Here is a 15188-nt window from a genome sequence, read left to right as displayed (position 1 = left end):
ACATTTCCCAGCAAGCCCCGGGCCGCCCGCGCGCCGCAGTTGACCCATTTCCCGGCCCGTCCCGGGCTCGGCCGGCCCCCGCGCCCAGGCGGCTGCTCCCTGCTGACTGGGGTGTGGGCGGGGAGCGGCGGAGGCAGGAGGAGGCGCTGCTGGCCGCCGCGGTTGCCTCCGCTGCTGGGCGCCTGGGCAGCTCCCGAGGGTTCTGCGGCCGCCATGGACGAGCAGGCGGGTCCCGGTGTCTTCTTCAGCAACAACCACCCGGGCGCCGGCAGTGCCAAGGGTCTCGGGCCTCTGGCGGAGGCTGCCGCGGCCGGCGACGGAGCGGCTGCAGCGGGGGCGGCGCGAGCCCAATACAGCCTCCCTGGGATCCTGCACTTCCTGCAGCATGAGTGGGCCCGCTTCGAGGTTGAGAGAGCCCAGTGGGAGGTGGAGCGGGCGGAGCTGCAGGTAAAGACCCTCCCGGCCTGGCCCTCTTCATCCCGCCTCTTCGCCCCCTCCCCCCCTTCTGGCCCCCGCTCGTCCCCTCCCCATTTGCTCCCGCCCATTCCACCCAGAACCGCGTCCCTTTACCCCCTTCACCTTTGCCTTTCGCTGACCCCACTTCCTTGACCTGGGTTCCCACTCCCGCCCTTGATGCGTTGTTTACCCTCCCCGCTCCTTTTCGTCTGCTCCTTCCCACTCTTAACTCAGTCTCTTTCCAACTCTTTTGCCCTCCCACATTTTAGGTCGTCCCTTTCAGTTTACTAATAGGGCTGACAGTAGTTTTGAGAGACGTCGAGCAAATCATTCTCTGCCCTAGTGAGTCCCATCCTAGGTCTAGAGATGTTCCCTGCGAAAGGTATTGGTAGTTGGCTCCTCTCTCTGAAAGGAAGGTGATTAAAGACAGCAGAAGTTGTGTCTGAGGGGCCTGGACTTTAGGCGAGAAGCAGATGTTGGGCGAAAGTATTATTAGGAATATCAGCTTCTTTTTAGATACGTGTAAATGTTTTTTTTCCTCTTTCCTCTTCCTTACCCCCTCCCGCGTTTCTTTTAGGTATTTCAGATTCATGGATTTTGAATGAAGGACCTAGATGATACAGTCAGGTGATGGTTCAGAGATGGTTTCCTGTTCTCAGAATCTGAAATTTCCCAAGGGTTAATTTTATGTCCAGTGTTTTGTGAGATTGACTTGTACTTTGAAAGGAACTAAAAGGGACTTTAAAGTTGGTTACATTTCCTTGCATAATCTGCAAGATAAAGTATATCCAGGAGGGAGCTGTTGTGGGCTCTTAGAAGAAAGTGAGGCTGATCCTTTATTGGCCATTCTGAATTGCTAAGTAGGTTTCAGTGGCTGTTCTTAAAACTTCCAAGGCACATACCAATTTCACAAGGAACTTAAAGAACTGAGTAGCTGTGCCTTTCTGTTTTACTGGCTAATCCTGTATTCTCATGAAATCTGAGTATAGTTTTGGTTGGTGAAACACTTGAAGTTAAAATGCTATCCAGTGTGTCACTTTTTTTTGGTAACATGTATTTTCTTTGGCACTTAAAAAAAGAAAAGGAGAAATCTGTTAAATAGAATCATGTGCTGGAACAGGGTGGTTTGGCATAGTGGAAGTGGGTGGGGAAAGAGGGAGTAGACAGCCTTACAGTGAGGGTTGTGCTTGCTTCTAGCTCTGACCTTGAGGGAATCCTTTCGCCTCTCCGAACGTCAGTTTCATCTTTTATTTATCCAGTACTTTATTGAGGAGTGCCAGCTGTGTGCCTCTAGGCCCTGGGATTAACAAAACCGACAGCAACTCTGCCCTCATAGAGCTTACATTTTAGTCGGCAAACAGTCAGCAAATGCAAGTATATAATATACTGGACCATAGTGGCACCTTGGATGAGAAAAATAAATCAGGTACAGGGATAGAGTGTGAGAGGGGCAGCTGTTTTATTTTAGATGTGGTGTTTGAGGAAGGCCTCTGGGAGGAGTTGAATGAAGCGAGGCATGACCCATAGTTATTAGAATTTTTTCTCGTTATTTGTACAGTTGTATGTTTATGTTCTTTGGCAGCCTTTTTTATTCCTTTTATGTACTTAAGTATCTAGTCTGTGGATATTTGTAATTTTTCTTAAAATAAATCTGACCATGTCTGTATAAATAACAAGCAGACTTAAATGCTTCATTCAAATTTATTAGTAATTCACTTTATTAGCACTGCATTCTATAAATGAGCTTGTGGATTTCAGACTTCAAGGAAGTGTGAAAGACAGGCTTTAACTTTAATGTTGTTCAGGTGTGGAGAATGATTTTTGTATGTGACTGCTTAAATTTTAATTTCCAGTTTAGGGAAGGCGAGTCACACTAATTTGGTCAAAAAACAAATTAATAATTCTTCCCTTCTTACTTCTGGAGGTTTGGGAACTTCCAACTCATCTCACCCCTTGTTGGATCTCCCAGTGCTCCCCCTCCACTCCTCCCTTTCAGCTTTTCAGTTTACCTGTAATTAATTATAGTCACTCTTCAGTTTTACACACACACATGCACGCACGCGCGCTACTTCCCAGGTTATGTATGGTAAATGTTAAAGTTCAGGTAGGTTTCCCACTGGTGCTCATCACATTGAAGGCGGTACATTTTTACAGTATCTTTTGGTTTGTGCTCATATTAATTTAAGCATCCATGGAGAAACGTTAAACATTAAAAATGTGTCATATTTTCCAAACAGAACAAATATTAAGTATATTTGTTCTGCTTTTTTTTTTTATTTTGTGGGCGAGAGTTGCAGGAATCTCACAATTTAAAATATGTTTTTAAAATCATTTCATCAACATCAATAAATTTTGAATATATCTCTTCATTTTTCTTTTGCCATTGGAATTTTTCTAGAAAAACGATATGAAGTAAGAGTTGAATGAATGACAATGAAATTTTTTTTTTTTTAAGATTTTATTTATTTTATTTGACAGAGAAAGACACAGCGAGAGAGGGAACACAAGCAGGGGGATTGGGAGAGGGAGAAGCAGGCTTCCTGCAGAGCAGGGAGCCTGAGGCGGGGCTCGATCCCAGGACCCTGGGATCACAACCTGAGCTGAAGGCAGACGCCTAACGACTGAGCCACCCAGGTGCCCCGATGATGAAATTTGGATTAGTTTGTGTCCCCCTTTTGATTTTTGAATCTCTTCTCAAATCATTAACACTACAGTCAACAAAAATACCTTTAAGATTAAGTCTAAGTTGTCCCTTCAGGAACCTGTCAGTCCTGCTCTTTCAGGTTGCCAGTGCAGAGTTGTGCAAGGCAATCCAAGCTCTCATCTACCTGGCTTGCCTTTTCCACTTCCTCCCTTCTTCAGGTCTTGGGAGGAAGGAACCAGCTACATTGTGATGCAAACTTGTCATTTCCCCCGCCCCTTGCCCATCTTGGTTAATGTAGAATTCTCTTTATTTTTTATAATCTCCCTCCCACCTCACTACCACCGTTCAGATGAGACTAGGTCATTCATGGGAAAAGAATGGTTAGAATTATTACTGAGCTTTATATTTGTGAAAGGAAGTGGAGTTGGAATACTAATCATAACATTTGAGAGAATTTTCTGTATGTGAGACATTGAGCTAGAGGACCTCAAAAGAGCATGCAGTCTAGTTGGAATGATATTACAAGCAAGATGCAGAAAAATCAGTATTTATCACGTTGGGGGCTTAAATTTTCTTAGAATAGCATAAAAGAAGAGAACTAGCAGTGAATAGGAAGAAAGAACTTTATGAGGTAATAACCTATTTGAAAATTACTGACTTAACAGAAAGCAAGTATGTAAATAAAAAATAAAATTTATTGGCCCTAATTTTGGGGGCTGTGTATAGTAGGGGAGGCTTTGCTGTTTACCTGCAAATGCTAAAATTGTGTGAAAAAGATGATATGATTGAGTAGCTTAGGGCATGTGGTGTACGGACTGTATACTGGAGTGTTTATTAATCTGGATTTTGTCATTATAGATTTATATTTTCATTCAACAAATGTTTGTCAGTCATCCGCTTTATGCCAGCTCCTGTTCTAGGCACTGGAGAAACAAGAATGATTAAAATAGACCCTTCCGTCATGAAGCTTAAATTCTGGAGGAAGGCAGACAGTAATAAATACCTACATACATAAAATGTTAGATGGTAGCGAGCACCATGATAACGTGGTATAAGTGGGATATGAAATGCTTGAGGGTGGAATGGGGAAGAAAGGCTTAACTGATGAGATGCCATTTGAGCAACACTTAAAAAGGTGAAAGTAAGGAAAGAATGTTCTAGGCCTAGAGAACAGTGCTGGGGGGGTGTGGGGGGCAGGGGGAGCATGCTTGGAATGTTTGAGGAATAATTAGGCACATGTGGCTAGAGTAGAGGAGAAGCATGGAAGAAATGTCGGAGGCACTGGGTCTTGCCCATTGTAAGGATCTTAGATTTTACCTCTGCCAGATGGGCAATGGTTGAAAGGTTTTTTTTTTTTTTTAAAGATTTTATTTATTTATTTGACAGAGAGAGACACAGCGAGAGAGGGAACACAAGCAGGGGGAGTGGGAGAGGGAGAAGCAGGCTTCCCGCCGAGCAGGGAGCCCGATGTGGGACTCGATCCCAGGACCCTGGGATCACGACCTGAGCTGAAGGCAGTCGCTTAACCAACTGAGCCACCCAGGCGCCCGAAAGGTTTTAAGCAAAGGAGGAACACCATCTTTAAAAGGAACCCTTTGCAAGGATTTAGAATACACTTAGAGGGAAGACAAGAGTAAAAGAGTCAGGGAGTCTAGTTAGGGGGCTATTTTAATAATCCAGGCTGGAGATGAACTAAGGTGGTAGTGATGAGATAAGTGAATATATATTTTGATACATATTCAAAGTATAATGGATTCCGAATACATTTTTGAAGGTAGAAACAACAGGATGTGCTGAAGAATAGAATGTGAGGAAAAGAGGAGTCATGTATGACTCAATTATTTTGACTGAGTAGCTTCATGAGACTGTTAAGATTTACTGAGCATATAGATGGATACAGTATTTAAAATGACAGTTCATTTTGTGTTTCAACTATTATTTACAATTACGGTGAGAGACAACATGGCATAGACCTGCTTTAAGTCTTTTCTCTAAGACTTACTACTTTATGGCAAACATGGCAAACAAATTCTGACCTTTGAGAACCTTAGTTTCCTCATGTATAAGGTGAGGATAATAAGTTACCTTGTGAGGATTAAATGAGATGTTTTAAAATACCTCACAGAGGCTGGCACGTAACACAAAATAAGTGCTGGATGAATAAATGGTAGCAAATAGGTGATGTAAAATTTGCATTCTTTGTTATATCCTTGTCTTCAGAGAAAAGCATAATCTTTTTTTTTTTTTAAAGATGTTATTTATTTATTTGACAGAGAGAGAGAAAGCACAAGTAGGCAGAGAGAGAGGCAGAGAGAGAGGGAGAAGCAGGCTCTCCACTGAGCAGGGAGCCGGACATGGGGCTCGATCCCAGGACCCTGGGATCATGACCTGAGCCGAAGGCAGCCGCTTAACCGACTGAGCCACCAAGGCGCCCGAAAAGCATAATCTTTAGTTGTAAACTCTTTTAAGGCTAGAGCATGTAAGTGTCATCCTGGACCAGGCAGTCTAATATTCCAGGTCTGATGGTGGCCCTATGGGACATTTCATAGGAGTGAATTGTCAGCCTCACAACACTGATTATATACTTCACATGTATTTGCTTTCCTTATAACTCAGTATGTCTGTTATCTTGGAATTTGTGTAAATTTTTTTGAGTGTGTTTTTCTTTTTTCTTTTTTTTTAAAGATTTATTTATTTGAGAGAGAGAATGAGAGAGAGAGAGAGAGAACATGAGAGGGGGGAGGGTTAGAGGGAGAAGCAGACTCCCCACTGAGCAGGGAGCCCGACGTGGGACTCGATCCCGGGACTCCAGGATCATGACCTGAGCCGAAGGCAGTCGCTCAACCAACTGAGCCATCCAGGCGCCCCTTGAGTGTGTTTTTCTTAACTTGCATGATGTCTTGGGTAACAAACATATCAATTTCCTAACCACCCTATAAAACTAATCTTTGGTTTTATTCAGCTCTTTAAACCACTTCCTTTGAACTTGGAGCAAGTGAACCCCTATACCATTGTGGTATGGTATAATTTTGTAAACAGGATCATTTTTCATTCTATTTGTATCCTTGATAATTTTATAATCTTTAATTATATTTTAGAAAGATTATAGAGGTTTTACTCTTAAAACGTAGCCTACTGTTTGTCACTTAAGTTCAGTATTTCTCAGCTTTAGCTCAATCTTAGAATAATCTGGGGGAAATTTAAAAAATATTCATTCCCTGGACTCTACCCCAGACCAATTAAATCAGAATCTTAGGATTTAGGGCCGCTGGTATTAGTATTTTTTTTGAGCTCCCTGGTAGTCCTTATATGCAGCAAGGATTGAGAACCACTGCTTTAGTTGTTCGTTTCTGATTTTACATGTATAGTTCGATGATTTTAACACATGTGTTAGTATTCCAGATATGGATGGCTTTTTATAGAATTTGGGATATAATTTCTGTTATTCTTTCTGATGATAGCTAGCATTTTATTTTTAGCCAGTAGAATATTATAATTGGATTCACCTCTCTCTGACTGAGAGAGAGAAAATGATAATCTTTGAGCTAGAATGAACTTTGGAAAAATCAGCTGCAACTTTCTTTCGCAGGTAAAGTGAGGCCCACAGAGAGGTTGAATGACCAAGAATGAAATAGGTTTTATACAAGCTGTCACTTAACTCTCCAGATACCTTTACAGTTTTTTTTTAAGCCGTTTCAAATACTATCTTGCTTGATCCTTAGAACTTTCTGAGATAGTCACACTAATGCTTATCATTTTTCTTCTTATTTAAAACAACAGACATGGAGATTTTATTCTGTTTTACTGTTTTCTAGCTTATTTTGTTGGCTACATTTAATACTGTGTCTTGACTTTGGTGTTCTGTAGTTTTATTATGTATTGGGGTATAGATTTCTTTTGTTTGTGACTTTGTTAGGCAACTTGGAAAATCTGCAAAATCCTCAGTCATTATCTCTTTAGATTTCTGCTCCATCCTGTTAGCTTTTTTGGGGGGTCTCTGATTACATGTACCTTAGACCTTCTTTATCTATTCTGATTTATCTTCCAGTCCATTAATTTTCTCTTCAGTTGAATCTAATCTTTTGAAGTCATCCAGTGAGTTTGTAATTTTGATTATTATTGAAGTTCAGTTTGGTTTCTTTTTGAATCTGCTGGATCTTTTCTTAATAGTTTCCTGTTCCTGAAGATATTTTCAGGTCGTCATTTATTCTTTTTTTTTTAAAAAAGGTTTTATTTATTTATATAATTTAGAGAGTGAATGTGTGTGAGCAGGGTGGAGGGGGTGGCGGGAGAGGGGCCGAGGCAGAGGGAAAGGGAAAGAATCTCAAGCCAGCTCTGTGCTGAGCATGCAGCCAGACACGGGGCTTGATCTCAGGACCCTGAGACAGACACTTAACTGACTGAGCCACTCAGGTGCCCCAAGTCCTCTTTTATTCTTTAAATCTAGTAAGTATAGTTATTTTATAGTTGGTATCTCTGTACTTCACTGTGTGTGAGGTCTTAGAGGTACCTTTCTGTGATTTCTTGTTTTTGCTGGTTCTTGTTCATAATGACTTGCTTCTTTGTATGCAGTTATCTTTGTGTGCTGCTCACTGTCTTGAAAAAGCATAAGACTAAACTGAGGTCTCAGATGAAAGTATCTTCAGAAGTTCTTTGCCTTTGCTTCTGGTAGGTTTGGAGGCATTACCAATCCAGAACCATTTAAAATAAATTCATTGCTTGAATTTGAACCATCCCGCTAATGCAAATTTTGGTTGCAAATACATTTGAGGACCAGTGTTCTTCATGTTTGCCTTGAAGGTATAAGGCCCTAAGTCTTAGCTAAATGTGGGACATATCATCTGTTAGACTTTTCACTCTGGATGGTCCTGGTCTTTGATTTTTGCCCTTTGGGTCCTGTAAGGCTGTCCAGACTAAGGTTCAGATTTGTTCCGATTGGCCAGTACCCAAAGGGCAAAAGTGGCATTTGTTCTCTTACCTCACTTGGTATTCATTTTCCCTTCAATTTTGGCCAAATAATTCCTTACTTCTTATCAGCTTTGCCTTTTAGATGAGTGTGAAAATACTTTGTCCAGAATTTTTAGCTGTTTTCAGTAGAAGAGTTAATTCAGGACATTATTACTGGAAACTGAATTATCTTACTTTCAAAAACTGATAAATAAGAATGGCCCAGTAATTATCTGTGGAGAAATATCATTGATAATACTTTTTTATTACGAGATGTCCTTATTTAGCCCTGAACTTTATTTACTATCTAAGTCTACTTTTCTTTGAGTTCCAGTGATAGGAGAGGAGACTACAGCTTCTCTCCAAAATCTTGGTAATTTAAGCAGAATTTAAAACAAACCCCTTTACTAATCCGTCTTTGAAAGGTGTTTGGAAGTCCAAATAATCTGCACTGATTTCCCTTTGTCAGCTTATTATCTACTTGATGCCAGCCATACTTTCTGATTTATGAATATTAGTGGTATCTAGGTTTCAATTCTGGGCCATTAGAAATAAACTTGCCCTTGGGATCCTTGGAGTTTCTTGCTTTGGCGGTCCATTTGACAAAACAATCTATTGCCTATCATATAATGTGGCTATGGAAAGTTCGGGCCTTAACTCCATCATTTCCAGTATATAATTTTTCTGGGCCTCATCTTTGTAAATTGTGAATTCTAATACACCCACCAAACAGGAGTAGTTGTAATTTTAAAAAAGATTAAGTATGCAAAGTATGTGACCCATAATAGGTGTCTAAATAAATGGTTTGCTCTTGCTGGTTGAGATTTCTATGGAGAGAATGCTTTCAACTATATTATTTATTTAAATTAAATTTTAGAAGCCAAGATCTGGTTTAAGTGATCCATTTGGCACATAGTGGCTACTTAGATTCTCTTTGCCCTGTTAGTAGTGGTTTAATGACAATAAATTGACAGTATCCGAAGTAAGGGGCGGGCCAGAGATGTGTAGTGAAGGTGGTAATAACTGTAAGCACTGAGGACTGGAGATAGGAATAGAGGAAACTTTGGAGTTCAGGAAAGAAACCTGAGGCTAGAGAGAAGCTGAGGAAAAAGGGTAGAAGAAAAGAAGAGACAGAAGGGGAGCAGAGGGGTGGGGGGAGCAGACCCAGACAGGAGGGAGAAACTGCACACATGAACTTGTTCTTAATTCCTAGAGCATGTATTGTCTCTAGTCTTCGTTTTAACACTTGTAGAATTCTAGGGCTGACAAGCAAAGACACACACACACTTTCTGCCCCCACCCTCCCCATCTCTACTCTCAATTTTCTGTTCCCTTCATTAGACTAAGAATATTTTACCTCCTGAGGGACCTTTGAACCTAAGTAGTCTCATCCTTTGTTTTATTGGTGAGGGCCACGGAGAGATGGAGTGAGTTGTCTTCGATCACTCTGTGACTTGGTGGAGATTTAGTTTAGAACCCAGGAGTCCTACTGCTCCGGCCCAGGCATTGTTCTGCATACTACATCATCTCCTTTTATTGGTTCCTCACCCTGTGTAGCTGCTTCTGATCTGAAGTAGCCAAGTGAATTATAATGTTTAGATGATTAATTATGCCTTGAGTAGCTGTCATAATGTAAATTCTTCTCACATATTTCAAACTTTTCAAGCAGAACAACTTAGTGAAATGACTATATTTTAAGGGGTTCAGGAAAGTCTTCAATTTGTGTTCCTCAAAAGTGTTAAACATTGGGTCACCGTAGTTTCTTTTAATAATTTTATTTTTGTGTAGGGAATACTGATATAAAATTTATTTCTTTAAAAAAGTCTGCAAATTCGGATCTTTTTCAGCTGATGGTAGCCTAATTAAGTTCTCTGTGTGTGTGTGTATTTTTTAAAATATAGTTAGTGTTTATTGACTACATATCACCTTTTGTGCAGTGGTTTGGTTATTAGGTCATTCTCAGCGTACATAATGCTGTTTGAACAATGATATGTCAACCATGTATTTGCTCTTATGCATTAAAGTATTTGAAGAAATAAAATCACTTTCTTTGGCAGACTTAATGCTGTTTAACTTTTATTACAAAAGTACCTTATCTGAACAAGATGATGGAATATTAGAAAAGATTAATATGTAAGAAGGACAGTTTATTGTAGAGTTGGCTAGAAGCAGTATGGCACAAGGAAAAAAGATTTTTTTTTTTTTTTGGTAGATAAGATTGGGAGAAAAGTAAGGGAGCAGAGCCCTGGAATTAAGGGGAGCTTTGGGAAATATTGAATAGGGTTGGGTGGAATAGGTATTTTGGGTGTGATGAATAGGTTCTTGGCATAACTGCACTGTAGAGATCCAAGGAAAGGGCGCGGGGAGTGTTAGACACAGGTTCCATTAGCACTCATTTACATGGGACAGAAATTGGATCCAATACCAGCATATCTAGTTAGGAGAAATAAACAAGATGTCAGATTCCACAAGGGTGATACCAGTTTCACTTCATGGAAAATTACAGCTCAGTCTGGGACTTGTTCTCATTTTTTTTGTTTTGTTTGTATTTCCTAAATGAGAAGGTTAAGCAGTCAGCAAAGGAGCCAAATTATATGCACAACCAAAACCTGCTCCCAAGGAGTGTGGATTCATATAAAGCTAAAAGGGAACAAGGAGGAGCCCAGAGATCTGGGTCAGTACACTTACTGAACTTTAAAGAGTAGTTAGTTGGGGAAGATGGTACCATGGTCTCAGTACTTGAACCCAATACTTTATCTTGTTTCCTTTCCTTTCTCCTTTATCCTCCAAAAATGATGATAGGGTTTTTGTTGTTGTTGAGCTCTTACCATGTGCTGGATACAGTGCAGAGCACTTGTGTAATCTATTTTAATCTTAGCAAAGCTCTTTGTGGTACATATTAACGCTTACCCCTAATTCATGGATGAAAGAGGATAAATAATTTCCCATAAGAAAAGTTTGAGTTATGGGCCTGGGCATGGTAAATGGAAGGAAATATTTTGACATTTTTCTTCTTCTCTTACGCTTCTGAGTCAATGTATAGGGTTGGGATATTTTCCCTCCCTTGTCTGCCTGGTAAATTTCTAATCCTTTTCCAAGATTCAGTTTACCTTCTTTGGGAAACCTCTCTGACCTCTAGACATTGTGAAGCTTCATGCTCTCCTAAAAGCTTGTATATATAAGACAGAAACACCATCCTGACCAGTAGTTGGGTGGTTAATCTGGTTGAAATGATACCAAGTCATTTAAGTTAATATATAAATGCATACTCATTTGCCACTGTAAGACCAAGCCCCCCTGCCCTTCACTTTTTTTTTTTTTTTTTTTTAGAATGCTGATTGGAGTTTTGTGTTGTCTTTCTTGAATAAGCTACAATTATGATGCATTGCTTGTGATTTCTGGTTTTGGTTTTCCTTGGGTAAAGTATACAGTGCATAATTGTGGATTTTTATGACTTTTCCCTATTCTTTTACAGTTGTTTCACTCACATTTAATTCGACAGCAGTATTTTTTGTAGGTTTCCTTTGTTGTCTCCCAAAGCATTCAACTTAGTCTTTCTTTTCATACCTGTATTTTATTGGTTTATGTAATGTTTAATTGAATTATCTAATCAAAGCAACAGTGCAACTGACATAAACAGGTTTGGGAGGAAACCAAGTTGACTCTTGGTAAGCTTATACAACTTGACTGAGATAACAGCAGTGGTTGGGTGAACTGTAAAGAAGAACATACTTCAGCTGTGAATATTTAATGTGCCCTAGGCGTTGAGCAGTGTTTTACAAAGGGACTGAAGAATACTGGTTAATCCAGAGGTTTGGTTGAGAGAGGATTAGTGGTGAGAACTTCTGTGTCTCAGTTACACCACCTATCTCATACTTTGCATATTTGTTTCCTCACTAGGTTCTGAGTCACTTAAGGGCGTTTTTATTTCCCTAAGGTCCAGCAGTTACTGGCACATAGTAGCTGCTTAATAAATGGTTCTTAAATAAATGAATCCTATATTAGGCTACATTGTTACTGAATATATATTAAATATATGTGTTTGAATATGTATATCATGTCTCTTAGCTAAATTTTGGCCATAAGGACAGGTCCTGTGTCTCAGACATCTTTGATATTTACAGTGTTTGTAATAAATTTCGTGAGTGTACAATATATGGTGGAATGTGGAGGAGCAGTGTATCTGTCCCTCTTACTGCTAGCTAGTTCCGCCTTATGACTTCCCCTGGAAAGAGCCTTTGAGAGCAAGTAGTATCTGTATTCTGTTGTGTAGAGCATGGCCTGGGCCCTGCCAAGTCATTCTGACAGAGCTCATCTTAGGGATGCCACTGGCTTCATAATTGCAGTTTGATCTTAGCTGCAGCCAGTGGTGCTTGGGTTTTGGTAGTTGTGAGTGTAGGTTTGTTTTCTTCTCCCTTTGTGTGTTAAACACTGACTGCCAGGAAATGTCTTTGGCATCATGTCCTGACAAGTCTTTACAATCAGCAGGGTCAGATAACACTTTTTTTTCTTTTCTAAAATCCATGCCTTCAAATTTTATACATGTTCCTTATTCCTTCTAAATAACGAATTGAATATTTTTTTTCTGTGAAGATAAATCTGGCTTTAAATAAACTATCTAGTTTTCATTACTTTGTATTCTACCTTTCCAGTTTTGTTTATAGTTGCATTACTAATATATTATGATTTTAAACTTTTTGAACTCTATTATTTTTAATAAAATAGAAATGTCCCAGTTTTCCAGAATTTAGAATTAAAATTCTGACTTTTTTTTAATCCTTAAGCCTGCTTTTTTCCATCAAAAATTAGTTTCCCAGCTCCTTACAGCTAGCCAAGTAAGTGAGAATGAGCACAAAAAAGGCTAACATATGGAAATACGAAAGTTGCCAAAGCCTCATAGAAAATACGTGTGGATTAACAGTGGAAAACAAGCAGATACAGTTCCTGGTCACATGGAGTTTATAATCAAGCGATGGTTCTTAATTTAGATAGAGCTGAGTCCATTATGCCAGTGGTAGTATCCATATGGCAGTGCCGTTTTAGCTTTTCCCATTTAAAAACCAACCAAACCAATAGTGACACAAAAGAAACCCCTTTCTCAGCTCTCTTATCCGTTAGTACCGTCATCCTATTTGTTCCCTTTCATTTCACTGTTAATTTCTCCGTACAGACCACATTTAGTACCTTTGGTTTTCTACTAGTCTCATTTTCTTCCCTCTCAGTTTCTTTTTTCTCTTTCTCTCTTTTGGGTTACTTATTTTTCCCTCTAGTCCACCGTTCAGATACTTGTTCGCCAGATTAGATTGTTCTTTTTTTTTCTTGCCAGCAGTTTCTCTTTGATTTGAATCTTCTCACTCTAGTTGATTCTTTTTATATATAGATAGATGCCTTATAAAATTACATCTCTAGGTAGTGCTGATATTTTTCCACAGTTACAATTCTGTCTGATTTCTTGCTAATGTCACCTGGGTGACCTGCTATAACTTGAAACTCACTCAGCCTTTCTGAAATCCTTCTCACAAACCAAGTTGCCTCTCCTCCCCATACCCAGCCCCTAATTTACCCTTTCTAGAAGTCTAGATTCAGCTTTGAGTCAGCGTTTCACTCTCTTGTCCTCACTCTCCCGGCCATGCATCTGGTTTTGTAAACTATTTAATATTTTAAATCCATTTTTAATCATTTAATTTTTAATACTGTTGTTAACTTGGTTCAGATCCTCATCACCTCATATCTGGGTGACTGCAGTAGAGGTCTTAATTTTTTACCTCTGGTCTCTCCCTTGGTCAAGGTAGTCTACACAATATTACCTCTCAAGCTTCTAAAAATAATAATTTGTTCAAGATATATATTTTTTTCTTTTTGCCTCAAATCTCTTCCATGATTAGACTATTATATTTCCTACCTGTTAAGGTACTCTTTCTAAACCAGCATAGTTTAAGCTTGCTTTGCACATAAGCCGCGTTTACTTTTTTTTTATCATTGCTGAAAAAGTTGCATCATTGTGAAATAATCTTCCATAATTTGTATTATTCTTTCAGATTTATATATTCTTTATTCAAATTTAGCTTAAGTCCCATTTTCAATATGAAGAGTTTTGGGTTTTGGTTTTGATTGTTACTTTTTTAGTACTTGCTTTTGTCATTTGACACTTAGGGTGTGCTATCTTTTACTGTTTACTTGCTTTTTATGAATCTGTTCAATTAATTTAACAAATATTTATTGGGCATCTACTACATGCAAGTGACTGTTCTAGGCATTGGGGATATAGCAGTCAATAGTGTAGACAGTTTCTCTCCTCTTGGAACTTTAGCAGCTTCCTCTGTATCTTACTATTATTTTTTAAATTCTAACACCTATCATAGTATGTGTTAACGTTATGTGTTGATAATATTAAAATTGAGTTCAAATTTGCAAGAAGGAGCCCTTGACTAATAATACAGAAAAAAACCATCTTGCTGCTGAGCAAAAAACACTGATAATTATAGAGAAAAGGATAATTATTCTGGAGGGTGGGGATATCATTTGGAAGGTGGCTATTGTCTTGAATTCAGTGATAAATTTTAAAAAATTAGCCAAAGCAATACTGCCTTGGCAGATATTAATTAAGCTGTATACCATTAGTCTCCCATGCAAATAAACAGAATTCAAATAAATAGAAATTAAAAACAATACTCATTGTCTTGGGATCAGGACTTACTCAGTTTTGTTTTCCACATACCATCTTCAGTTCCATATAATCACAGGATGTTAAACTCTTAACCTGGGTAGTTGAGGAAACTGAGGCTCAGAGAAGTTAAGTAACTTTAATGAGATCATATAGATTAGTGAGAGAACCAGAAATAGGAATCTCCCAAATCCCACATCAAAGAACATTGAATATTTGTACAATACAGTTCAGTAATTGATGTGTATAGTTCTGGTCCTGAGTTACCAAGAAAAATTATGTCCCCAGGCTTTTTTTTCAAAATGAAAGTAGGAATTTATTATCTTTAAAATTCAGTATACATCAAAGCTTAAACGGTTTATCTCAGCTATTTTTTATGTGTGTCTAAGTCTTTCCTATTTTCCCTACTTTGTGTTCTCTTGTTTACTTGTTTGAATAAAAATGGTTACTTTGATATTTTGACCTGATTATATATAT

General features: G+C 39.0%; 1 protein-coding gene and 1 pseudogene across 2 annotated transcripts in view; one reads left to right on the top strand and one right to left on the bottom strand.

The window, feature by feature from the left end:
* LOC110587480 overlaps window positions 1-215 on the bottom strand; it is a 13566-nt pseudogene extending 13351 nt beyond the window's left edge.
* Window positions 135-15188, top strand: part of STRN (striatin) — a 93266-nt gene continuing 78212 nt past the window's right edge. For both annotated transcript variants that reach the window (XM_021697518.2, XM_044918761.1), the window contains exon 1: window positions 135-447. In XM_021697518.2, coding sequence (XP_021553193.1) covers window positions 214-447 — 234 coding nt within the window. In that variant the 5' untranslated portion in view covers window positions 135-213. The remainder of the gene's footprint in view (window positions 448-15188) is intronic.

The sequence above is a fragment of the Neomonachus schauinslandi genome, chromosome 10 (genome assembly GCF_002201575.2).
Source record: "Neomonachus schauinslandi chromosome 10, ASM220157v2, whole genome shotgun sequence".
In the NCBI taxonomy this organism is placed as follows: domain Eukaryota; kingdom Metazoa; phylum Chordata; class Mammalia; order Carnivora; family Phocidae; genus Neomonachus; species Neomonachus schauinslandi.
This window is presented reverse-complemented; position numbering and strand designations above follow the sequence as displayed.